General features: G+C 37.0%; 1 protein-coding gene across 6 annotated transcripts in view; it reads right to left on the bottom strand.

Annotated features, from left to right (window-relative positions):
- Positions 1-26,578, bottom strand: part of RABGAP1L (RAB GTPase activating protein 1 like) — an 800,696-nt gene that overhangs the window by 725,361 nt on the left and 48,757 nt on the right. For all 6 annotated transcript variants that reach the window (XM_078000298.1, XM_015123648.3, XM_078000303.1 and 3 more), the window contains 2 exons: positions 4,875-5,045; positions 2,632-2,824 (listed from right to left, as the gene is read on the bottom strand). In XM_078000298.1, coding sequence (XP_077856424.1) covers positions 2,632-2,824; positions 4,875-5,012 — 331 coding nt within the window. In that variant the 5' untranslated portion in view covers positions 5,013-5,045. The remainder of the gene's footprint in view (positions 1-2,631; positions 2,825-4,874; positions 5,046-26,578) is intronic.

The following is a 26,578-nucleotide window of genomic DNA, read 5'->3' as shown; positions in this document are numbered from 1 at the left end:
TTTTAAAAATTTTCTTCCTGTGTACCTCTACTTGTCCAGATATATTTCAGAATTAGTTTATAAAAATAACTGAAAATTTGAAATTCCCACCCAAGTTACAGGCTAATTTAGAGATAAGTTACATCTTTTCAAGGTTGACTCCTAGCAATCAATATGGCATCTCTCCCCATTCATTCAGGTGTTCATTTCCTTCAATAATATTTTATAATTTTCTTTATTAAAATTTTACATTAATTTTAGTTTCTTCCTTGATACCTGTTATTTTTGTTGGTATTATGAATGGCATTTTTATTTTCTACTGTTGCTGCTAACCTTCCTAAAAGTCGTTAAATCTTTTTTTTTTTGAGACGGAGTCTCACTCTGTTGCCCAGGTTGGAGTGCAGTGGCATGATCTCAGTTCACTGCAACCTCCACCTGTTGGGTTCAAGTGATTTTCCTGTCTCAGCCTCCTGAGCAGCTGGGATTTCAAGCGTTCACCACCACGCCCTGCTAATTTTTTCTTTTTTTTTTAGACAGAGTATCACTGTTACCCAGGCTGGAGTGCAATGGTGCAGTCTCAGCTCACTGCCACCTCCGCCTCCCAGGTTCAAGCGATTCTTCCGCCTCAGCCTCCCGAGTAACTGGGACTACAGGCACATGCCACAACACCCAGCTAATTTTTGTATTTTTAGTAGAGACGGGGTTTCACTGTCTTGGCCAGATTGGTCTTTAACTCCTGATCTCATGATCTGCCCACCTTGGCCTCCCAAAGTGCTGGGATTACAGGCTTGAGCCACCCCGCCCAGCCATTTTTGTATTTTGAATAGAGACGGGGTTTTGCCATGTTGACCAGACTGGTCTCAAACTCCTGACCTCAAGTGATCTGCCCACCTTACCCTCCCAAAGTGCTGGGATTACAGGCATGAGCCACCATGCCTGGCAAAAAGTCTTTAAATCTAATAGCTTATCCATTCCCTTTCTTAAATACTTTACCAATCATGAGAATTTTTTCACTTTTTTTCTAATGACACTTCATTTCTTTTTCCTGTCATCTTGCATTGTCTGGATTCTTTAATACAATGTCAAAGAGCTATGGTGATAACTATCATGCCCTAACTGTTCCTGTTTCAATATATCTTGATGGTAATGGATTTTAAATTTCAGCATAAAACGTAAGACTTTGATAGATACTTGGTTAAGCAAGTTTCCTTCTAAGTGTTCCAAGAACTTTACATGTGCATATACATAAAATGGATTTTAAATTGTATCCAGTGCTTGTTCTTTATCTATTGATACTTTTTCGCTCTTCACTACTTTATGTGGTAAACCACAGTGAAAGATTTTTCTAATGCTTTATCATCCTTGCCATGGAAAGCACTGTGATTACATTCCCTACACAAATGCATCATAGCCCTATTGTGTAACAGTTTGGCTACACCTATACTTACCCTGTACCAAGGTTCATTTGGTTCAGAAATGAATCATGAGTTCCCTAAGCCAATTAGGATAATCCCATCCCCTCTGTCACAGTGACTTATTTAGAGGTTTGAATGTAACCCAGGCCTATGGCTACCAGTTCATGTCATTTCCCTCACCACTAGAAAATGGTTTCACTGGTCCAATCAGAGTGAAACTCAGAACTTTTATTTAATCAGTAAAATAGGCCAGGGATGGGTGCAGTGGCTTGCATCGATAATCCCAACACTTTGGGAGGCTGAGGTGGGCAGATTGCCTGAAGCCAGGAGTTCAAGAACAGCCTGGTCAACATGGCAAAACCCCACCACTACAAAAAAAAAAAAAAATTAGCTAGGCATGGTGGTACATGCCTGCCATCGCAGCTACTTAGGAGGCTGAACGGCATCACAGCACTTCAGCCTGGATGACAGAATGAGACCCTGACACCAGAGAAATTTTAAAAATCAGTAAAAGAATGAAGACTTTCTGTTTGCCACCAGGCATAAACAGGCCACCTTACCTACCAGTTTCCCTTACCTACCAGTTTCTGCTGGTAGCTACTTTGTAACCAGCTAAGGAGAAAGGTAACCTAGAGATCACAGCTGAGTAGTATACCAAAAAACACCATCAGAGCCTAGATCAAACTATACCTGTGGTGTTCAAGCCAGCTGAAGTTGGAGCTGGTTTTGGTTTTATTTATTTTGGCACCCAAAAGCATCTTGACTTATTAGCTAGTATTCAAAGTACAAATCCTAATTTTTCATAGATATATGTATTATTTAATACACTGTTGGAATTGATATATTTTACTTAGAGTTTTACTAAATATAACTTTAAATAAGTCTAGTGAAACTGAGTAAGAAGGCACATCATATGAAAGACTATCTCCATTATACTATTCTGTGATGCCCAAGTATTTACTCACTTGTTCAATAAGTATCTTGTTAATGACCTACCATGCATGAAGTACTGAGTGTAAAATGAGGACCCAGACATAGTCTTTATTCCCAAAGAACATTAAGACCTGGTTTTTATAGGCAGAGATACAGGCAGAAACATAAGACCACTGAAGTGGAAACTCTCAACGAGAACTGAAAGCTTGAAAAAAGCTAATAATTTTTTCTGATTTTCATCTTAAAATTTTCACCATTACTTTATACCATTTCTTCAATAGTTTCTAAGAATTCAATACAGTACCTGTGTTAGACGGATCCAAAATTAACTGAAGAGATGGCTTATTTGTTTGGTTGGCTGGAATATCTCCAAATGAATGGTCTGAAATCTCACTGGAACTTTGACAATCAACAAGAAGACCGCTTTGCCTTTTCTCGGAATCTCTCAAAATCTCTTCCATGGCTTTTTCCAATTGTTCATCACCATTAGAAACTATCTACAGACAGAGCAAGATAATTCTATTTCAATTCTATTATAGTTTTGAAGCTAAATTTTATGAAAATATTTCATATCTAGAAGAAATTAAAACAATCTAAATATTTAAATATGGTTACTAAAACACTAAGAAGTTGTTTCACATATATAATACATTAAAATCCAGATTATAAAACTAAATTAGAGGAAGATTATTAGTTTCACAAAAGGATTCTTTATAAAACACTTAAGGCAGTTTCCAACTACATTTTGGATATATAAGATCCTATTTACAGAGATGTATTTATCTTTTTTTCCCTTTCTTTTTAAAGACAGAGTCTCACTCTGTCACCCAGGCTGGAATGCAGTGGTGCAATCTCGGCTCACTGCAAACTACGTCTCCTGGGTTCAAGCGATTCTGATGTATCAGCCTCTCAAGTAGATGGGACTACAGGTGTGCACAACCACACCCAGCTAATTTTTGTATTTTTTGTAGAGACAGGATTTCACCACATTGGCCAGGCTGGTCTTGAACTCCTTACCTCAAGCAATCCGCCCACCTTGGCCTCCCAAAATGCTGGGAGTACAGGCTATGAGCCACTATGCCTGGCCCTTCTTTTTCTTTTTCTTTTTTAGGAACACATCCTAAAAATCAGATAACCTTAAATTTACATGTCTAAAGGAAAAAATAGGTAAATTTAAATAGGATCTATTGTGAATATTATTTAAAAGGTTATATTTCTTGTTAGCATAGCATAACCATATTTCTATTTCTTTACCAATTGTTTGCTAGCCCCCAAGATGAATCCTGCTAATTTCCTTACACTTAAGTTGACTGACAGTTTTCTCAAAGGCAGGTGAGACACAAAGCCTAAGCAAATAAATGATGTCTTAAACAATGCTAAAATACAGGTATCTAAAAATAAAGTCATTGATTAGTTAAATAAAATTATAAAACAATATATTCTTAACATAAACATTTAGTAATCTCATTTTCAGAATATATTTTATTAGACTGATATACTAATACACCTTTGATGCCATAGTTAACAGTAAATAAAAGTCATAAATAATACATAGCACTTTTAACTACTTTTCCTATTCCTGTTTCTAGAGGATAGTTATACCATCTTCAAGCCTATATAACTGAGTTTGTTTGCTTCCTTTTCTTTGACTTAGAAAGTGTAACATAAGGCCGGGCAGGGCGGCTCAAGCCTGTAATCCCAGCACTTTGGGAGGCCGAAACGGGTGGATCACGAGGTCAGGAGATCGAGACCATCCTGGCTAACACGGTGAAACCCCGTCTCTACTAAAAAATATAAAAAACTAGCCGGGCGAGGTGGCGGGCACCTGTAGGCCCAGCTACTTGGGAGGCTGAGGCAGGAGAATGGCGTGAACCCGGGAGGCGGAGCTTGCAGTGAGCTGAGATCCGGCCACTGCACTCCAGCCTGGGCCACAGAGCGAGACTCCGTCTCAAAAAAAAAAAAAAAAAAGAAAGTGTAACACAAAAGTGAAAAAGAAAAGGGACTATATCTAAATAAAAACTCAAAAGCTAAAAATATAAGATATGCTTTAAAAACATTCAGACAAGTCGACTGTTAAATCACACAATGGAACATTACCAGCTGATTTAAAACATTAAAATCATGAAGAAAAAAAAGTCTCTCAAATGAAAGCAAAACATTTCATTAACTTCTGAAACCCAGCAGTAAGAGAAACAAAAACATCCAGATAAAGTAATGTAAATTTTAACCATTATGTCTAATTCAGCAAAAAATCCTTTCTCTTCTTTTTCCTCTTTTATTCTTCCCCCTAAAATTCCAAATTAAAAGGTAAATAACCAAAAGCAATAACTTTTTAAAATATACAAACCAAATAATTAGGGTCTGGATAAATCAAACGTTGATTTTATTCTGAAAGTCAGCACTTGAGAAAAACTTTTGGATTTCACACATCTCCTGAGGTAAGTTTCAAATATATATATATATATATATATATATATATATATATATGTGTATATATATATATATTTTAGTTAAAAATTATACCATATGTAGAAAAGAAAAAAATACCTTCAGTTGAGGTTTTTCTTCATGTTTTGTAGAATTATCATCTGCATACTGAGGAACCAAAACAAATTCTTCACTGTTCATTGTAGCCACAGAATCAGATGATCCACTAACCTTCTGTAATGAAGCTCTGACCTCCATCTCAGTTCTACAAACTTCTCTTCCCACATCCACCTGGAAAAACGAAAGGGATTTAAAAAAAAAAAACCCTTCTGATTAAAAACATGAACTAATTAAAAACATGAACTAATAAAGCTTTAAAAACGGTTCATGTGAAGAATCCTACCGGCTAGATAATTATCTCAAAGTTAGGAAAGCTACCTTCTTGGACTGAGCCACTTGGAAATGTACTTGCTCTTCATCCTAAGTTTCCAGACTAATAGAGTCACATTGTTACCTAAAAATTTACACAACCAGTTCATATCTCAACCAGATTTATCACTGTTTACTTGACACACACTCTCTCATTTCTCTCAGAAATACTGTTTTCTTTTCTTTTTAATAGAGGAAATAATTAAACGATACTAGAAATACCTACAAATGCATGCACAGACACAAAACCATATTCACTGACACTGCTATACTAATTAAATCTAAATACTTAAAAAAAAAAACTTATCTCCTCAAGACCGAATATTGTACCTGCAAATATTTTTTCTGAGTAACTAAAGTTGACTAATACAGAATTCAACATCCTAAGACATATAGCTTCTCTTTCCTGACACATTATCACTTATTAACAACAAAAAGAAAAAGAAAAAAGCTTCTATATTGCATTCACATAGCAAACAATGTTTCAGTAATCAAAGACAGTGTAATTCTGTTTTCTCGACAGATCTCTACAGCATAGAAAGAACACTCACTATCATACCCAGAAGTTCATGTACTCACACAACTAAGTTCAACTGAAGATATATACTATATAACAGACACAACTCAGCCCTGAGGTTACAAAGTGAATAAGGAAGACAAGTAGCCTGCACTTCTGGTGCTTACATACTAGTGAGAAAACAAGAAACTGAGCAAATGGTGATTCCAAGTCACTCTAAAGGCTATGCAAAAAATACACATGTTAATGTGACAAACAGTAGCTGTGGGAAGTATAGGGACAAACTAAGGTGGTAGGAAAAAGCTCTCTGAGAGGAAAATATCTGAGCCTAAAACTGAAAGACAAAAAAGAACCCTATTACACAATCTGCTCAGTGACCAAATAAGTAATGTGATAGAGGGACAGAACAAGCAGGCTAGGGCTAAAGAACACAGGACCTTGTAAACCATAGTAAGTCTACTGATCCATGCCTAAAATCCTCCCAGAAATGTTATTTTTCTAGTTATAATTAGGTTACCTTTTTCATTATAGCCTATAAATATAGTTGCAATATTCCATTTGGCCATTAGGTGACACTAACACCATTACTCTTGGCAATAAAAAGACTGATTCCAGCTTCAAGTTACATGTGTATCTTTTAAGAAGTAATTACGTTCCAACGTTACAAAAAATCAAAAATTTAAGAATATCAAAATAATAACCATACTCCTGGACCAGTGTAATTAGCTAGCCATCATTTATTTCTGTTATGCATGTTAACACCCTTTCTTTTTAAAATCCTTCCAGCAACATTCATCTGTCCTCTAAAGGTTTTTTCTCACTTTGTATATTATGTTTCTAAAAATGCAGAATGTGTTACAAGCCATGTCTTTACTCTTTCAGACTGCACAATGAATCCTTAACTGCCAAAACACCACATATTCCAGATGTCTTTCTTTGGTTAATCCTTCAAGTCCTTCTCAGGTTGCTGCTCCTCTACCTGATTTCTAAATGTTGGCAATTCCCTGAGTTCAGATCCTGACCTTTTCCCTTCTCACACACTCTAAGTAATGTCTCTCATTGTCATGGATGAAAATACCATCTATAGGCTAACAGTCTTCCAAACTTCTACCCCAACTCAAATGTCTTCTCTAAATTCCTGCCCTGAAATCCACCTCTCTACTTGATATTTCCACGTGGAAGTCTTATCAGTATCTTAAATGAAACATGACCAAAATGGAATTCCTAATGTCTCCTCCAAAATTGTTTCCAGTCCTGATTTACCATTTCAGTAAATAACAGCACCATCTTCTACAAAGTTACTTGAACAAGAAACCTGGATATCATCTTCACCTCCACTTCTTTACTCCTCACATCAGCAAGTCATGTCAGACCCACTTCCAAAATAAGCCTCACATCTATCCATTTTTCTGTCTACCACTACTACCACTCTAGTCCAAACAATGCTCTTATCTACTATAAAAGCCTCCTAACCCATCTTCTACTTCCAGTCTTCTTCCCTCAATCTATGTCATTGTTCACAAAGCCACCTATTTATTTATTTATTTATTTATTTATTTATTTATTGAAAAATAAATTAGAATATATGAAAACTCCAGACCAAAACCTTTTCACTAAAATTTAAATAAAATTCAGACTTCTTCCCAAGACTTACAAGGCCCAATACACCCTTGCCCCATCACTTTCTCATTATAATTCCTTAATCACAGCAAGTTCTAACACAAGCAAAAACCAAGAAAAATCAGTGCCAGCACACCTGACTTGAAAGAAAGATTAAAAGTGGTTCTTCAGACACAAAGAAAATTATATAGGTCAAAAACGTGGATCTAGTGATAAAAGGAAGGGTTAACAATATATTGGATGATTATACCACATGGATAAAAAAACATGACAGAAATGGCAAAAAAAAAAAAAAAAAAAAAGGGAGGGAGAGAGAGGAATTGGAAATATCCTGTTATAAGGTAATGGCGCTACTTGTACGTGGGTTATATGCAGTATAAAATTATTTAAAAATCGATTTCTTTTACTCCTTTATTTTTAATTTTTGTGGGTACATGTGTATATACTAATATGTTATATGACATATTTTTATACAGGCATGAAATGCGTAATAATCACATCAGGGTAAATGGCGTATCCATCACCTCAAGCATTTATCCTTTGTGTTAGAAACAATTCAATTATTCTCTTATTTTTAAATGTCCAATTAAATTAATTTTGACCACATTCACCCTGTTGTGCTAGCAGATACTAGTTTTATTCATTCTTTCTAATTATTTTTTCATACCTATTAACCATCCCCATGTCCCTTACCCATCCCACCTTCCCACTACCCTTCTCATCTTCTGGTAATCACTGTTTTATTCTCTATCTATGTGAGTTCAATTATTCCACTTTTTGGCAATCAGAAGTAAGTGAGAACGTATGAACTTTGTCTTTCTGTGCCTGGCTTATTTCACTTAACATAATGACATCTGCTTTCATCTATGTTGCTGCAAAATGACAGGATCTCCTTCCTTATGGCTGAATAGTACACAACATTTTCTTTCTTTATCTGTTCATGGACACTTATGTTGCTTCCAAATCTTGGCTGCTGTGAGTAGTGCTGCAATAAACAAGGGAGTGCAGATATCTCTTCTTCGGAGTATATACCTAGCAGTGGGATTGCTGAATCATGTGACAGCTCAATTTTTAGATTTCTAAGGAACATCCAAACTGTTCTCCATAGTGCCTGTACTAATTCATATTCCCACCGACAGTGTACCAGGGTTTCCTTTTCTCCACATCCTCACTAGCATTTGTTAATGCCTGACTTTTGAATAAAAACCAATTTACCTGGGATGAGATGATATCTCATTGTAGTTTTGATTTACATTTCTCTGATGATCAATGTTGCTAAGCACCTTTTCATATGACTTTCTGCCATCTGTATATCTTCTTTTGAGAAATGTCTATTCAAAGCTATTGTCCATTTTTAAATTATATTTTATTATTATTATTATTTTTTTTTTTTTTTTTTGGAGATGGAGTTTCGCTCTTGTCACCCAGGCTGGAGTACAATGGCACAATGTCAGCTCACTGTAACCTCCACCTCCCCAGTTCACGCAATTCTCCTGCCTCAGCCTCCCGAGTAGCTGGGATTACAGGTGTGCACCACCACACCCAGCTAATTTTTGTATTATGAGTAGAGACAAGGTTTCACTATGTTGGCCAGGCTGGTCTCGAACTCCTGACCCCAGGTGATCTACCCGCCTTGGCCTCCCAAAGTGCTAGGAGTACACGCATGAGCCACTGTGCCCAATCTAAATTAGATTTTTAATTAGATTAGACTTTTTCCTTATAGAGTTGTTTGAGCTCCTTGTATATTCTGGTTATTAATCCCTTGTCAGATGGGTAGTTTGAAAATATTTTCTCCCATTCTGTAGGTTGTCTCTTCACTTTGTTATTTTCTTTGTTGTGCAGACATCTTTTTAACTTGATGTGATATCATTTGTCCATTTTTGCTTTTTTTGCCTACGCTTTTAGGGTATCACTCAATAAATCTTTGCCCAGTCTAACGTCCTGGAGAGTTTCCCAATAATTTCTCTTAGTAGCTTCATAGTTTGAGGTCTTATATTGGAGTCTTCAATGTATTTTAATTTCGTTTTTGTATATGATGAAATACAGGGGTCCGGTTTCATCCTTCTGTATATGGATATTCATTTTTCCCAGCACCATTTACTGAACAGACTGTGCTTTCCCCAGTGTATGTTCTTAGCAGCTTAGTCAAAACTGAGTTCACCATAGATGTACAGATATATCTCTGGGTTCCCTACTCTGTTCCACTGGTCTATGTGTTTCTTGCTAGTACTGTTTTTTGCTGTTTTGGTTATTATAGCTATGTAGCATAATTTAAAAGCAAATAATGTGATAGATGCAGTTTTGTTCTTTTGCTTGGGCTAGCTTTGGCTATTCTGGGTCTTTTGTAGTTTCATATAAGTTTCAGGACTGTTTTTTCTATTTCTGTGAAGAACGTCATTGGTATTTTGATATGGATTACATTTAATCTGTAGATTGCTTTGGGTAAGTATGGGCATTTTAACAATATTGGTTCTTCCAACCCATGAACATGAAATATCTTTCCAATTTTGTGTCTTCTCTGATTTCTTACATCCATGTTTTATGGTTTTCATTGTGGAGGTCTTTCACTTCTTTGGTTTATTCCCAGGTATTTTATCTTACTTGTAGCTACTGTAAATGGGATTACTTTCTTGGTTTCGATTTCATATTTTTCACTGTTGGCATATAGAAATGCTACTGACTTTTGTATGTTGATTTTTTATCCTGCAACTTTAATAAATCTGTTTATCAGTTCTAACAGTTTTTTGGTGGAGTCTTTAGGTTTTTACAAATATAAGACCATATCATCTGCAAACAAGGATAATCTGACATTTTCCATTCCAATTTGTATGTCCTTTATTGCTTTCTCTTGTCTGATTGCTCTAGCTAGGACTTCCAATACATGCTGAAAACAAAAGCAGTGAAAGTATGCATCCTTATTGTGTTATCAATATCAGAGAAAAGGTTTTCAGCTTTTCCTCCTTCAGTATGATATTAGTGATGGGTCTGTCATATATGGCTTTTATTATGTTGAAGTATATTTCTTCCTTACCCAGTTTTTAAGGGTTTTTATCATGAAGGGATGCTGAAGGTTTTCAAATGCTTTTGTATCATCAACTGAAATCATCATATGGTTTTCATCCTTCATTCTGTTGATATGATGTATCACACCAACTGATACATGTCTGTTGAAGCATACTTGCATCCCTGGGATAAATCCCGCTGATTGTGATCAATTTGATCTTTCTAATGTGTTACTGTGTTTTGTTTGGAAACCTTTTTTTGAGGATTTTTGCATCAATATTCATCAAAGATATTAGCCTACAGTTGTTTGTTTGTTTGTTTTTGATGTGTCTTTGGTTGGGTATGAGCGTAATACTAGCCTCTTAGAATGACTTTGAAAATATTCTCTTCTCTATTTTTTAGAATAGTTTGAATAAGTCTTACTCTGTCGCTCAGGCTAGAGTGTAGTGGCACAATCTCAGCTCACTGCAACCTCCACCTCCCAGGTTCAAGTGATTATACTGCCTCAGCCTACAGAGTAGCTGGGACTACAGGCATGCACCACCATGTCTGGTTAATTTTTGTATTTTTAGTAGAGACAGGGTTTCACCATGTTGGCCAAGCTGGTCTTGAACTCCTGACCTCAGGTCATCCACCCACCTCAGCCTCCCAAAGTGCTGGGATTACAGGTGTGAGCCACCATGCCCGGCTGGAATAGTTTAAATATATTTGATTAGTTCTCTAAACATTTGGGAAAGTTCACCAGTGAAGTCATCAGGTTCCAGGCTTTTTTTGCTAGGACACTTTTCATTACAGCTTCAATCTCATTACTTATTGGTCTGTTGAGGTTTTGGATTTCTTCATGGTTCAATCTTAACAGATTGTATGTGTCTAGGCATTTAGCCATTTCTTCTAGGTTCTCCCATTTATTGGCATATAGTTGCTCATAGTAACCACTAATGATCCTTTGAATTTCTGCAATATCAACTGTAATGCCTCCTTTTTCATCTCTGATTTTATTTATTTGGATCTCTCTTTTTCTCCTAGTCTGGCTAAGGGTTTGTCAATTTTGATTAACTTTTCAAACCACCAGCTTTTAGTTTTGTTGATCTATTATATTGCTTTCTTTGTGTCAAATTCATTTATTTCTGCCCTGATCTTTATTATTTCTTTTCTTCTACTAATTTTGGGTTTGGTTTGCTCTTGCTTTTCTAGTTCTTTAAGATGTATTGTTAGGTTGCTTACTTGAAGTTTTTCTTCTTTTTTGATGTAGGCACTTATAGTAATAAATTTCCCTCTTAGTACTGCTTTAGCTGTATCGTATATATTTTGCTATCTTCTGTTTCCATTATCATTTGTTTCAATTAATTTTTCAATTTCCTCCTTAATTTCTTCATTGAAGCACTGGTCATTCAGGAGCATGTTATTTAATTTCCATGTGTTTGTATAGTTTCTAAAATTCCTCGTTACTGATTTCTATTAGGTTGATGCAAATGTAATTGCCTTTTTAACGACAAAGACTGCAATTCCTTTTGCACCAACCTAATAGTTTCATTCTGTTGTCGTCAGAGACAATGCTTGATATCATCTCATTTTTTTAATGTTTTAAAACTTGTTTTGTGACCTAAGATATGGTCTATCCTTGAGAATAATCCATGTACTAAGGAAAAAAATATGTATTCGTCAGCCATTGGATTAAATGTTCTATAAACATCTATGAGGTTCATTTGATCTATAAGACACATTAAGTCGGATTACTCTTTATTGATTTTTTGACTGGAAGATCTGTTCAATGTTGAAAGTGACGTGTTAAAGTTTCCAGCTGTTATTGTATTTGGGTCTATCCCTCTCTTTAGCTCTAATAATATCTGCTTTATATATCTGGGTGCTCCAGGGTTAGGTGCATATATATGTACAATCATTATACCCTCTTGCTGAACTGACCTTTCAATCATTATATAGTGATCTTCTTTGTCTCTTCTAATAGTTTTTGTCTTAAAATCTATTTTGTCTGACAGAAGTATAGCTATTCCTGCTCCTTTTTGGTTTCCATTGGCATGGAATATCTTTTTCCATCCTTTTATTTTCAGTCTATGTGTGTCTTTACAGGTAAAATATGTTTCATGTAGGCAACACATCAGTGGGTCTTGGGTTTTTTTTGTACATTCAGTCACTACTCTGTATCTTTTCACTGGAGAGTTTAGTCCATTTACATTCATTGTTAGTGCTAATAAGGACTTAGTCCTGCAACTTTGTTACTTGTTTTCTGGTTGTTTTATGGTATTTGCTTCCTTCTTTCCTTTCTGTCATCCTTTTAGTCAAGGTGATTTTCTATGATGGTATGATTTAATTTCTTGCTTTTCATTTTTTTTGTGCTTATTGTATGTTTTTAGATTTAAAGTTACAATGAGGCTTGCAAATACTATCTTGTAACCCATTATTTTAAGCTGATAACAACACTTTGCATAAGCAAGCAAACAAGCAAGAAGAAAACTAAGAAAGACACTACACCCTAACTTCACCCCCTGCTTAATCTTTTCTTGTCTCTATTTATATCTTTTTGGATTATCTATGTCTTGAAAAGTTGTTCTTTCGACTTAGGACAAGAGTAGTTTACACATCACAGTTACTGTTATCATACTCTTGTCTTTTTCTGTAAATTTACTATTACCAGTGAGTTTTGTACCTTCAGGTAATTTCTTATTGCTCATTAATATTCTTTTCTTTCTGGTTGAAGTATTCCCTTTAGCATTTCTTATAGGACAGGTCTGGTGTTCATGAAATCCCTCAGCTTTTCTTTGTCTGAGAAAGTCTTTATTTCTCCTTCATGTTTAAAGGATATTTTCACTAAACATACTATTCTAGAGGAAAAGTTCTTCCTTCAGCACTTTAAACATGTCCTGCTTCTCTCTTCTGGTATATAAGGTTTCCACTGAAAAGTCTGCTGCCAGACACAATGGAACTCTCTTGCTGCTTTTAGGATCCTTTCTTTATCCTTGACCTTTGGAAGTTTGATTATTAAATGTCTTGAGGCAGACGTCATCTTCCTTTAAATCTGCTTGGTGTTCTATAACCTTCTTGTACTTGGATATTGATACCTTTCTGTAGATTTGGTAAGTTCTCTGTTATTACCCCTTTGAATCAACTTTCTACCCGTATCTTTCTCTATCTCCTCTTTAAGGCCAAGAACTCTTAAATTTGCCCTTCTGAGGCTATGTTCTAGATCCAGTAGGCATGCTTCATTGTTTTTGTTTTGTTTTTCTTTTGTCTCCTCTGTGTATTTTTTTTTTTTTTTTTGAGATGGAGTCTCACTCTTGTCACCCAGGCAGGAGTGCAGTAGCACGATCTCGGCTCACTACAATGTCTGCCTCACGGGTTCAAGTGATTCGTGTTACTCAGCCTCCCATGTAGCTGGGATTACAGGTACCCGCGACCAAGCCCGGCTCATATTTGTATTTTTAGTAGAGATGGAGTTTCCCCAGGATGGCCAGGCTGGTCTCGAACACCATACCTCAGGTGATCTACGCGCCTCAGCCTCCCAAAGTGCTGGGATTACAGGCGTGAGCCAACACGCCCGGCCTCCTCTGTGTATTTTCAAATGGCCTGTCTTCAAGTTCACAAATTCTTCCTTTGGCTTGATCAATTCTGCTATTAAAAGCCTCCAACACATTCTTCAGTGTGTCAACAGTATTTTTCAATTCCAAAATTTCTGCTTGATTCTTTTTAATTATTTAAATCTGTGTTCAATATATCTGATAGAATTCTGAATTCCTTCTCTGTGTTTTCTTGAATTTCTTTGAACTTCCTCAAAACAGCTATTTTGAATTATCTGTCTGAAACATTACGTATCTCAGTTTCTCCAGAATTAGTCCCGGGTGCCTTATTTAGTTGCTTTGGTCAGGTCATGTTTTCCTGGATTGTATTGATGCTTATGGATGTTCATCTGTGTCTGGGCATTGAAGAGTTAGGTATCTATTATAGTCTTCTCAGTCTGGGCTTGTTTGTACCCATCCTTCTTGGGAAGGCTTTCCTAGCAATCAAAAGGACTTGGGTGTTGTGATCTAAGCCGTATCTGCATTGGGGGCACTCCATCCAAACCCAGTAACACTGTAGCTCTTGCAGACTCACAAAGGTATAGCCTTGATGGTCTTGGATAAGAGATCTGGGAGAATTCTCTTGATTACCAGGCAGAGACTCTTGTTCTCTTTACTTACTTTCTCCCAAACCAATGGAATCTCTCTCTCTGTTCTGTGCCACCTGGGGCTGAGGACAGAGTGATACAAGACCCCTATTTCACCACCACTGAGACTGCACTGAGTCAAACCTAAAGTCAGTACAGCACTGTGTCTCACCAAAGGCCTGCTGTAAGCACAACCTGGCTACCCCCTATAGCAGCTCAAAGCCCTGATGCTCTATCATCAACAGGTAGCAAAGCCAGCCAGGTTTGTGTCCTTCCCCGCAGGGCAGCAAGTTCCCCTAGGCCCCAGGTGGGTCCAGAGGTATCATCTGGGAGCCAGGGACTGGAGTTGCAAAACCTAGAGGTCTACCTAGTATTCTACTATGCTACAGCTGGGCTGGCACTCAAACCACAAGACACAGTTCTTCCCACTCATCTCTACCGTTTCCACAGGCAGAGGAGCCTTATCCCGTGGCCACCCACAACACAGGCCCATTGGGTATATTTCCAGGCTACTGCCAATGTTCCCTTAAGGCCCAAGGGCTCTTCAGTCAGTTTCTGGTGAATGCTGGCTGGCCTGGAACGCATTCCTCAGGGCAGAGGGCTCACCTCTGGTCCAGGGCAGGTCCAGAAATATCATCTAAGAGCCAAGGCCTGTAAATGGGGACCCAAAGACTCCACTTTGTGCTCTACCTCATCCTCAAGCCCCAGGCCACAGACTGATACTGGTCCTAAGCCTGTTAGGAACCGGGCCACACAGCAGGAGGTAAGCAGTGTGTGAGTGAGTATTATTATTGGCTAAGCTCTACCTCACGTCCAATCAGCAGTGGCATTAGATTCTCACAGGAGTGTGAACCCTACTGTGAACCGCGCATGTGAGGGATCCAAGTTGAGTGCTCCTTATAAGAATCTAACTAATGCCTGATAATTTGAGGTACAACACTTTCATCCTGAAACCATCTCATCTCCCACCCCCATTCCGTGGACAACCATCTTCCACAAAACTGGTCCCTTGTGCCAAAAAGGTTGGGGACTGCTGTTCTATCCTACTATCGCCAAGTTGATAAACTGAATAGCCCTATATTTTTAAAGGAAACACCAAAGATGACTTCACTGGTAAACTCCACCAAACATTTAAAGAAAAAATAACATCAATTTTCCACAATATCCTCCAGAATATAGAAGCAGAGGTTACACTTTCTAACTCATTTTGTGAGACCAGCATTGCTCTAATACCAAAACCAGATTACAAGAAAAAAAAAACTATCCATCAATATCTATAATGACATTAACACAAAAATTCTTAACAAAATATTAGAAAACCATATCCAACAATGTATTAAAAGAATTATATACCAGGCACAAAAGACTGGCTCAACATTCAAAAACCAATCAATGTCATCATACATATCAATAGGCTAAAGAAAAATCATAATCTTGTCAAATGAAATGCATTTGACAAAATCCAACATCCATTCATAATTTTAAAAAAAAAAGAAAAAAAACCTCTCGGTAAACTAGCAATTGAGGGGAATTTCCTCTGATAAAGAAATTTACAAAACATCACACTTAATAATCATGAACCAGACACTTTCACCCTAGGATTGGAAGAAATAAAACGTATACAGATTGGAGAGAAAGAAATCAAACTGTCTTTATTTACAGATTACATGATTGTCAATGTGGAAAACCTCTAAAGATTCAAAAAGAGAAAAAAGAAACCATCAGAACTAATAAGCAAGTATAGTAAGGTTGGAGGATACAAGGTAAATATACAAAAGTCACTATTCTCCCTACATACAATGGACAACAGGAATTTGAAAGTTAGAAAAGCAGTATCATTTACAAGAGCAAGCGGAAAAATGAAATACTTAGGTATAAATCTAACAAAATATGTATAGGGTCTGTAAGGAGAAATCTAAAAAACACTGAGGAAGGAAATTAAAGCAGATCTAATAAATGTAGAGATATTCAGTGTTCATGGATTAGAAAATTCAAAGTTGTTAAATTGTCAATTCTTCCCAACTTAAGTACTTTGATTCAAAAAATAACTTGCTGAGACTGATTGAGCACTGAACACTCAACTACAAGTTAGACTCTTTGTCCACAAATTTGGCCACTGAGATGAAGGAGACACGTTCCTTAAAAGACACAAAGTACCAAAATTCACACCAGGAAACACAGATAACTTGAATACCCCTATATTTTGAAAGAAACTGAATCAACAATAATTAATAGCCTTCTAAAAAAGACCCATCTGCACATGGGCAGGAATCAAGTCTATTTTTATTTTAGCCAACACATCCCCAGGACAGTGTCTACACACACTATGGGCTCAATAAATACTTCTTTAATAACCAAATGAATTATTTGGGATAGCAAGATGGACTCCAGCATCAGGTAGGAAGTTGGATTGCATGAGTTCTAAAGTCAAGTACTGACTTGACTCAAGATTCTCACGCTATGTGATTTCTAGAAGAATCCAGTCAGTTCCTGACCTACATTCCAAAACGTCCTTTCAAAATATAATTTACTAAGTCTACTATTACGCAGAAGTGTGCCATAACAAAATGTTAACTTTGTCTTTATGTATGGCAAACTGCTATTATTTCAACAGCTGGAATATTCTCAGAGGTCTTTTAAATAATATGAAGCTCACTGTTTTAGTGAATTTCAGATTAATACATCCATTTCAATGCAGCATGTACTACAGAACACTGTACAAACACAAAACTGCTTTAAAATGCACTTAGTTAAAAGATTGTCCTGTTGCAATCTAAAAATCAGAATATAAAATCTGACAAAAGATTTTTACGTTTCTTCAGACGCAAAAAATAATGGAAATATAAGCATAAATATTTTCATTTTCAGGGCATTTTAAAGATATATGGAAATAAGGAACAGAAGCTTATCAGCATTATAGAAAATCTGGTACGTATGTGTGTTTGGTTTCTTTTGTCCATCCCCTTCTAAAGTCAAAGGAGCTCAATAAATATTTAGATTAAATTAAATCACTTAAAGACACACTTCTCCCCCACAACTACAAAAATTCTACCAAGTGAAATAGCTTATAATTCTTACTTTGATGCCACATAATTTTTGCTAAACGAGAAATAATGACATCTAAATTAACACCTCACTTGGACGCCTAAAACTACAATTTTCACATATACAAGAAATAGTACAACAATATTCAGCAATGTCTAACTGAAAGCTATTTTCTTCCCAAAATAACTGAACATATTCGACACTATGCAATCACAGTGCACATGATCTAATTTCCTTCAGTGCCAAATGTGGTTATCCTCCTTCTTGCTTTCAGATCACGTGTTTGTGCCTACTCATTTTCAAGTGGCTCCTGAGCTAAAATAGAAACCTAAAAATACAAGGGTGAGTCAAAATTCGATAGGCTGCAAAGACTATTAGGCATAAGAATTAGAATGACTGTAGGAGATCCATTACAAAAATAGAAAGGGAACTATTCTTAACTTACACTAAGAAAATGGACAAATACTTTATAGCACAACATTTGCCAACCAAAATTCTTCTGTGCTTTGAAAAACTGAGCCAATCCAGGAAAAAACTACCATGACTTTTGTTTACTAAACAGTCTATCCACTACTCTAGTTCCCAAGCAAGAACCAAACCAATATGTATGCATGTACACAAGTATGTCTCTAGCCCTGAAAACAGCACAAAAAAACTTTATTAATTCACATTACTTTAATGGATACCTATTTTTATCCACCCAACAATAATTCTCAAACATCTTATTCTGCGAATAAGCCCTCTCTCTACTTAAACTACATAGCTTTTATAAAAATATCAACCCACAGCCAAATAAATGAATCAAAGCTGGATCAATTAATCCAATTTCTAAGATTTTTGGACTAGTGACCAGCCATGTTTTTCCTCAATGAAGAATGACAATATGCAGTGAGAGAGAAAAGTAAACCCTAGACGGAGACAAGAAAAAGAGTCTTAACCAAGTCATATCCCTCTGAGTCATTCCTGAGGCCTAGCTCCAACTGTCCCCATCCTCAGTCTTAATAAATCTGCCATTCTTTTATTTCCATAAAATATTCCTTTCAACAAATTATTTTTGCATAAATTAATTTGAATTGGGTTTCCAGAATTAGAGAAGCAAGAAGAAATCAACCCCAAAGCTACCAGAAGACAAGAAGTATTCAAAATCAGAGCTGAACTGAAGTAAATGGAGACAAGAAAAAACAATTAAAAGACCAATGAATCCAGGAGTTGGTTTTTTGAAAAAAATTAGTAGATAGATAGACCACTAGCTAGACTAATAAAGAAGAAGAGAACCTAATTAGAAATAACAAAGGAAATGTTACCACTGACCCCACAGAAATAAAAAATAACCATCAGAAACTACTACAAACACCTCTATGCACACAAACTAGAAAACCTACAAGAGACAGATAAATTCCTAGACACATATGTCCTCCCAAGACTGAACCAGGAAGAGACTGATTCCCCAGAGAGACCAATAACAAGCTCCAAAATTGAATCAGTAATAAAATGCCTACCAACCAAAAGAATCCCAGGACCTGATGGATTCACAGCTGAATTCTACCAGATCTACAGAGAAGAGCTGGTACCATTCCTACAAAAACTATTCCAAAAAACTGAGGAAGAGGGATTCCTCCCCAACTCATTCTATGAGGCCAGCATCATCCTGACAGACACAACAATAAAAGAAAACTGCAGGCCCATATCCTAGATGAACATTAATGCAAAAATTCTCAACAAAATACTTGCAAACCAAATCCAGCAACACATCAAAAAGCTAATCCACCACAATCAAGCAGGCTTCATCCCCAGGATGCAAAGTTGATTGAACATACACAAATCAATAAATGTGACTCATCACATAAACAGAACTAAAGACAAAAACCACGTGATTATCTCAACAGATGCAGAAAAGGCCTTTATTAGTCTATTCTCACATTGCTAGAAAGAGCTACCTAAGACTGGGTAATTTATGAAGAAAGGAGGTTTCACTGACTCACAGCTCCACAGGCTGTACAGAAAGCCTGGCTGGGAGGCCTCAGAAAACTTACAATCATGGCAGAAGGTGAAGGGGAAGCAAGCACATCTTACTATGGAGGAGCAGGAAAGAGAGAGAGTGTGAAGGGGGAAGTGCTACACTCCAGATCTCGTGAGAACAACCACATCTTGTGAGAACTTACTCAGTATCATGAGAACAGCAAGGGAGACATCCGCCCCCATGATCCAATCACCTTCCACCAGGTCCCTCCGCCAACACTGGGGATTACAATTCAATATGAGATGTGGTTGGGGACACAGAGCTAAACCATATCAAGGCCACTGGTAAAATTCAACACCCCTTCATGTTAAAAAAAACTCTCAATAAACTATGTACTGAAGGAATATACCTCAAAATAATAAGCCATCTATGACAAATCCACAGCCAACATTATACTGAATGGTCAAAAGCTAGAAGCATTCCCTGTAAAAACCAGCACAAAACAAGGATGCCCCTCTCACCACTCCTATTAAAAATAGTATTAGAAGTCCTAGCCAGAGCAATTAGGCAAGAGAAAGAAATAAAGAGCATTCAAACAGAAAGAGTAGAAGTCAAACTATCTCTGTTTGCAGACAACATGATTCTGTATCTAGAAAGCCCCAGTCTCAACCCAAAAGCTCCTTCACTGACAAACAACTTCATCAAAGTTTCAGGATACAAAATCAATGTACAGGCCAGGCGCAGTGGCTCCCGCCTATAATCCCAGCACTTTGGGAGGCCGAGGTGGGCATATCACTTGAGGTCAGGAGTTTGAGACTAGCCTGGCCAACATAGTGAAATCCTGTCTCTACTAAAAGTACAAAAATTAGCTGGGCATGGTGGCACACGCCTGAAATCCCAGCTATTCAGGAAGCTGACACACAAGAACCACTTGAACCTGGGAAGTGGAGGTTGCAGTGAGCCGAGATCATGCCACTGCACTCCTGTCTGGGCAACAGATAAATATTCTGTCTTAAAAAAAAAAAAAATCAATGTACAAAAATCACTAGCATTCCTATACACCAACAACAGCTAAGACAAGAGCCAAATCAGAAAGGCAATCCCATTCCAAATTGCCACAAAAAAACAAAATACCTAAGAATACAGCTAACCAGGAGGTAGAACATCTCTACACTGAGAATTACAAAACACTGCTCAAGGAAATCAGAAACAACACAAATAAATGGAAAAACATCCATGCTCATGGATAGAATGTCATTAAAATGGCCATACTGCCTAAAGCAATTTACAAATTCAATGCTATTCCTATCAAACAACAAACAACATTCTTCCCAGAACTAGGAAAAACCTATTTTAAAATTCACATGGAACCAAAAAAAGAACCTGAACAGCCAGAGAAATGCTAAGCAAAAATAACAAAGCTGGAGGCACCACGTTACCCAACTTCAAACTATACTACAGGGCTACAGTAACCAAAACAGCATGGTACTGGTACAAAAACAGGCACACAGAACAATGGAACAAAATAGAGAGCCCAGAAATAAGGCCACACACCTATAACCATCTGATCTTTGACAAAGCTGACAAAAACAAGCAATGGGGAAAAGACTCCCTATTCAATAAATGGTGATAGGATAACTGGCTAGCCATATGCAGCACACAGAAGGTGGGCCATTTCCTTACATCATATACAAAAATTAACTCAAGATGGATTAAAGACTTAAATGTAAAACCCAAAATTATAAAAATCCTGTAAGACAACCTAAAAAATACTATCCTGGAACAAGCAAAGATTTCATGACAAAGACATCAAAGCAATCACAATAAAGCAAAAAAAGGACAAGTGGGATCTAACTAAATTCATGAGCTTCTGCACAACAAAAGAAACTGTCAATAAACTACAGAGTGGGAGAAAATATTTTCAAAGTATGCATCTGACAAAGGCTACTGTCCAGCATCTATAAGGAACTTTAACAAACTTACAAGAGAAAAAAAAAAAAAAAAAAAAAACCCCATTAAAAAGTGGGCAAAGGACATGAACAGTTTTCAAAAGAAGACATACCCATGGCCAACAACCACATGAAAAAAAGCTCAATATTACTGATAATGAGAGAAATACAAATCAAAACCACGAGATACCATCTCATACCAGTCAGAAAGCTATTATTAAAAAGCCAAAGAGTAACAGATACTGGCACGGTTGCAGAGAAAACACTTATATACTGCTGGTGGAAGTGTAAATTAGTTCAACCATTGCAAAAAGCAGTGTGGAGAGATTCCTCAAGAGCTAAAAACAGAACTACCACTCAATCCAGCAATCTTATTACTGGATATATACTCAGAGGAATATAAATCATTCTACCATAAAGACAAATGCATGTGAATGTTGACTGCAACACTATTCGTATCAGCAAAGACATGGAATCAACCTAAATGGCCATCAATGACAGACTAAATAAAGAAAATGTGATACATATACACCATGGCATACTATGCAGCCACAAAAAAGAATGAGGTCATGTCTTTCCAGAACATGAATGGAGCTGGAGGTCATTATCCTTAAAAAACTAACACAGAAACAGAAAACCAAATACCACATGTTCTCACTTATAAGAGAAAGCTAAATGATGAGAACTCACGGACACAAAGAGGGGAACAACAGGCACTAGGGCCTACTTGAGGGTGGAGGGTGGGAAGAGGAAGAGGAGCAGGAAGAATAACCATTGGGTACTAGGCTTAGTATCTGTGTGAAGAAATAATCTGTACAACAAACCCCTGTGACATGAGTCTACCTATATAATAATCCTGCACATGTACCCCTGAACCTGAAAGTTTTTTTTAAAAAAACTTCATTTCTTTCCAGCCCAATGTGTCCATGGAAAACGCATCTCATCTCTACGAACACACTTTCTTTAACAGAAAAATAAGGAGTTGGGCTAGTTTATATCCAAGATCTTTGAGCTCTAAAAATTCTACACATCAATTATTTATTTTCAGAATATATCTATATATGAAGAAATTTAATATGGATAAAGACGCTGAGGTTAGGTATCGTGACTCACACCTGTAATCCCAATACTTTGGGAGGCCGAGGTGAGAGGATGACTTAAGCCTAGGAGTTCAAGACTAGCCTTGAACATTCAACTGGATAGTCAACATTCCAGTTGACTATCTGTTCTGCCATCACATAATGCACTCTGTAAAAGTATACCAAAGTACAACAGCAAGCAGAAATAAGAAGGAAAGAAAGTGAATTAATGTTTACTGTGCATATCCTACATAACTGGCATTAAGTTAACAGAAAAGCCATTACCCAATTTGTTGGGTCTGGCACAGAAAGATTCAAGGTAGAAAGTAAGAATTCATTAACTTGGCAAGCGAACATGATTTCTGAAGCTAAGAAAAACACTAAGAAATTTCCCTGTTATTCTCTTCAACTAACGGATCCAAATAAGATCAGCAGTCAGGGGAGCCTCAGTCACTGCCCACAAAGATATAGTACCAACACAACTAAGGAAGAGAACTCAAATTATTTTTTTAATTATCTATTTTTCCTTTCCCATTAAAGCCTAAAAGCAAGGATCCAATTTCTGTGTTTGAAGCACAGAGCCTTCTGGGTTTACTAGAACACTGAGATTTCTGAGATATGCCTGACTTAATACCTTCTAAGCTATTAGAAGAAGAATTTGAAATGCACAGTACTCAAAGGCTTCTTGGCATATAGTGTATATCTGTGTGCATGTTTTTATGTGTATGCACTTATATCTGCCTAGTTTTACAGAATTAGTAAAAATTTGAAAAAAGAGATCCATGTAAGAATTAGAATTCATAAAAACCTCTCAAATTAACTAGATTTCAAGAAAAGGCATTTTCCTTTGATTTGATAACAATTTATAACAAAGAAGAGTTTACATTTGAGACTACTTCCTAATATTGTCAGTAAAATGATTCAGCAGGATACTTATGAGGAAACTTATGAAATGTCAGGGGGAAAGTTTTCAAACCCTTAAAAAAGGATTTTCAACCTCTGATGCAGAAATCACAATTGGCTTGGACAAGATAATCAATGACCAATTAGGACAAACAAAAAATATAAACACACAGAAGAATGGTCTGAAGAAGCTAATATTTAGGAAATACTATGACATGCCTAAAATTTCTTAAGTATTTTCTATGAAATAATATAATGCCATGTGTTTAGAAAAGCAAGAGAGAGCAGTTCCTGTTGAGTTGAAACTATTAATACAAAAACTGAGTCACTGTTACTTTGGAAAATAAAGTGAAAAATTGTTCTAGTACTGAATTGTTCTACTTGGTTTTACAATTTTTCATTCTCACAAGGCAAACAAAATCCAAAGGTATTTTACATAATTGGAAATGAAAATTATTCATGCTTTCAACAGAATCAACTAGCCTCATAACCATTTCTATTGAATAGTCCACCTAACGGATATTTTTCATTGCTTTCAGATGTTTTAAACAGGAAAGGCATTATAAAATACCATCACCTATCCAATCTTCAACACTCATGCTGCTAAATCTGCATCCTGATGTCCATCTTGACATCTGTCATGCCTTTAAATCCTGGGTCAAGCCACAAGAGACCTGCTGCCTTACTGAGTGCAGAAACTGAAATATTACAGCCATGGGGTCTCTACTGCTGTTCACACAGAATCCAGTTAATTCATTTTTTTTTAACAAGAGTTTGTTGGTGATGGTGGTGGTGTCAAAAATTTATTATTTAACAGACATAGTTATAAGGCAGTCTTCTCAAATTAGACATCTAAAAGACATTTCAAACTCAACACACTCAAAAATCTAACCTTTCTTTCTACCTCCAACCTACCCCTAACCTGACACCAACCTCCTGCAGGCTTTCTCATCTCAATTTATGGCAATTCCCTCCCTGCAGCTACTCTGGCCAAAAAACTTAAGAGTCATGCTACTCCTCTCTTTCTGTCCTTCCTTAAACACACACATACACCCTTTATATCTATAGTCAGCAAATTCCTTTGGCTCTACCTTCAAATTATATCCAGAAATCATCTATTTCTCACCATCTCCACTGCCACTACCCAGTCCCAGTCACTGTCTCTTACTTGGATTATTCTAAAAGCATCCTTAACCAGCCTTCTTGTTTCTTTACTTGCTCTCCTATGGCCTATTTTCCAAAAAGTAGTCAGAGTGATCTTTTTAATTTAGTTCCTGTCATTGCTCTGATCAAAACCATCCAATGACTCTCCCATTTCACTCAGAATAAAAGCCAAATGACCTTCAAAAGCATTACACACCTGGTACTACAAACTACCCCACCTCACTACTCTCCTGACTCCACTTTACCTCACCTCTGTAACCTATCTTCTACAATTATCCCCCTTGTTTACTCAACTCCATTTAAAGGATCTCCTTGCTTTCCCTCAAACAACCCTGGCTTACTTGCTCTGGCTGTTCCATCACAACCCACACTTCTCCCAGATAACTGCCTGACTACCATCCTTAGTTTCCTATTCACACCTTTGCTCAAATCTCATCCTCTTGAGAGACCTATCATGCTCACCTTATTTAATACTGCTTCCCACCACCATCAAATTCCAATTTTCCCCTTTATTCTGTTCTACTTACTCCTGCTTGCCAAAGCACTTACTTACTAACATATAATTTATTTTTGTAGTATATTAACTGTTTACTGTCTGTCACTAGAATACAACATTGTCAAAGGCAAAGATTTTTGTTTTATTCATTGATGTAACCCAAGCACCTAGAAGTACACCTGGCATAGAGCAGACAGTTGAATATTTGCTGCACAAATAAATTCCAAGATGAGTAAATTAAAAGTTTCTGAAACTCCAGGAGCCACCCAGTACTCCACAGTCCGATCAGGACTGTGCCATTGAGGGAACACTATAAGTACACTGATGGGTTTCTTTCAACTGACTAACTCACCAGTACACACTTGAACTTCTGAAGGTTTATGATACGAGACACTAAAAGATAATTTTTAAAAGAAGGAAGAGTAAATTAAAATGTTGAGATTTCCTCTCCAAATTTCCCATCTATGCAAGAAAAACAAAGAACACAGACTAGATAATGATTTTAAGAAATTACTGCTGACATTTTTAAGAGTGTGAGGATGGTGATATGGTTATGAAGGTGTCCTTGCAGCAGTACATACTGAAATATTTACATATTAAATGATGTGACTGTCTGGGATTTGCTTCATATAATCTAAGGTAGAACTGGGAGGCATAGAGGCATAGAGGAAATAAGATTGCTCCTTATTTGGTAATTGCTAAAGTTGGCAAAAGGTGACAGGAATATTTATATTAGTCTCCCTGGTTTTGTATATGCTTCAAATTTGCCAAAATAAAAAGAATAAAAAAGCCAAGTAAGGCCGGACACGGTGGTTCCCATCTGTAATCCCATCACTTTGGGACACTGAGGCGGGAGGATCACTTGAGGTCAAGAGTTCGAGACTAGCCTGGCCAACATGGTGAAATCCCGTCTCTCCTAAAAATACAAAAATTAGCCAGGCGTGGTGGCAGGCGCCTGTAATCTCAGCTACTCAGGAGGCTGAGGTGGGAGAACTGCTTGAACCCAAGAGGCAGAGGTTGCAGTAAGCAGAGATTGCGCTATCACACTCCAGCCTGGGTGACAAGAGTGAAACTCTGTCTCAAAAAAAAAAAAAAAAAAAAAAAATTCCAAGTAATAAAAGCATGAGAAAAAGTTAGCTTAACAAAAAAAAGAAAAATACAAGCATACATTCCCTTTAGAATCTAGCACAGTGTGTGGTATCTAAATAAAATAAATGATGATAGAATAAAGTACATATCACAGCTAAAGAATAGTTTCTAGGCCGGGTGCAGTGGCTCACGCCTATAATCCCAGCCCCTTGGGAGGTCAAGGTCAGCGGATTACCTGGGCTCAGGAGTTCAAGACTAGCCTAGCCAACATGGTGAAACTCCACCTCGACTAAAACAAAAATTAGCCGGGTGTGGTGGTGGGTGCCTGTAATCCCAGCTACTCGGGAAGCTGAGGCAGGAGACCGTCAAAAAAAAAAAAAAAAAAAAAGCCATCTCTATGCTGGGTGTGGT

Source organism: Macaca mulatta, chromosome 1, assembly GCF_049350105.2.
Source record: "Macaca mulatta isolate MMU2019108-1 chromosome 1, T2T-MMU8v2.0, whole genome shotgun sequence".
Classification (NCBI taxonomy): Eukaryota; Metazoa; Chordata; class Mammalia; order Primates; family Cercopithecidae; genus Macaca; species Macaca mulatta.
Note: the sequence above shows the minus strand (reverse complement) of the source record. Positions and strands in the feature narration are given on the sequence as shown.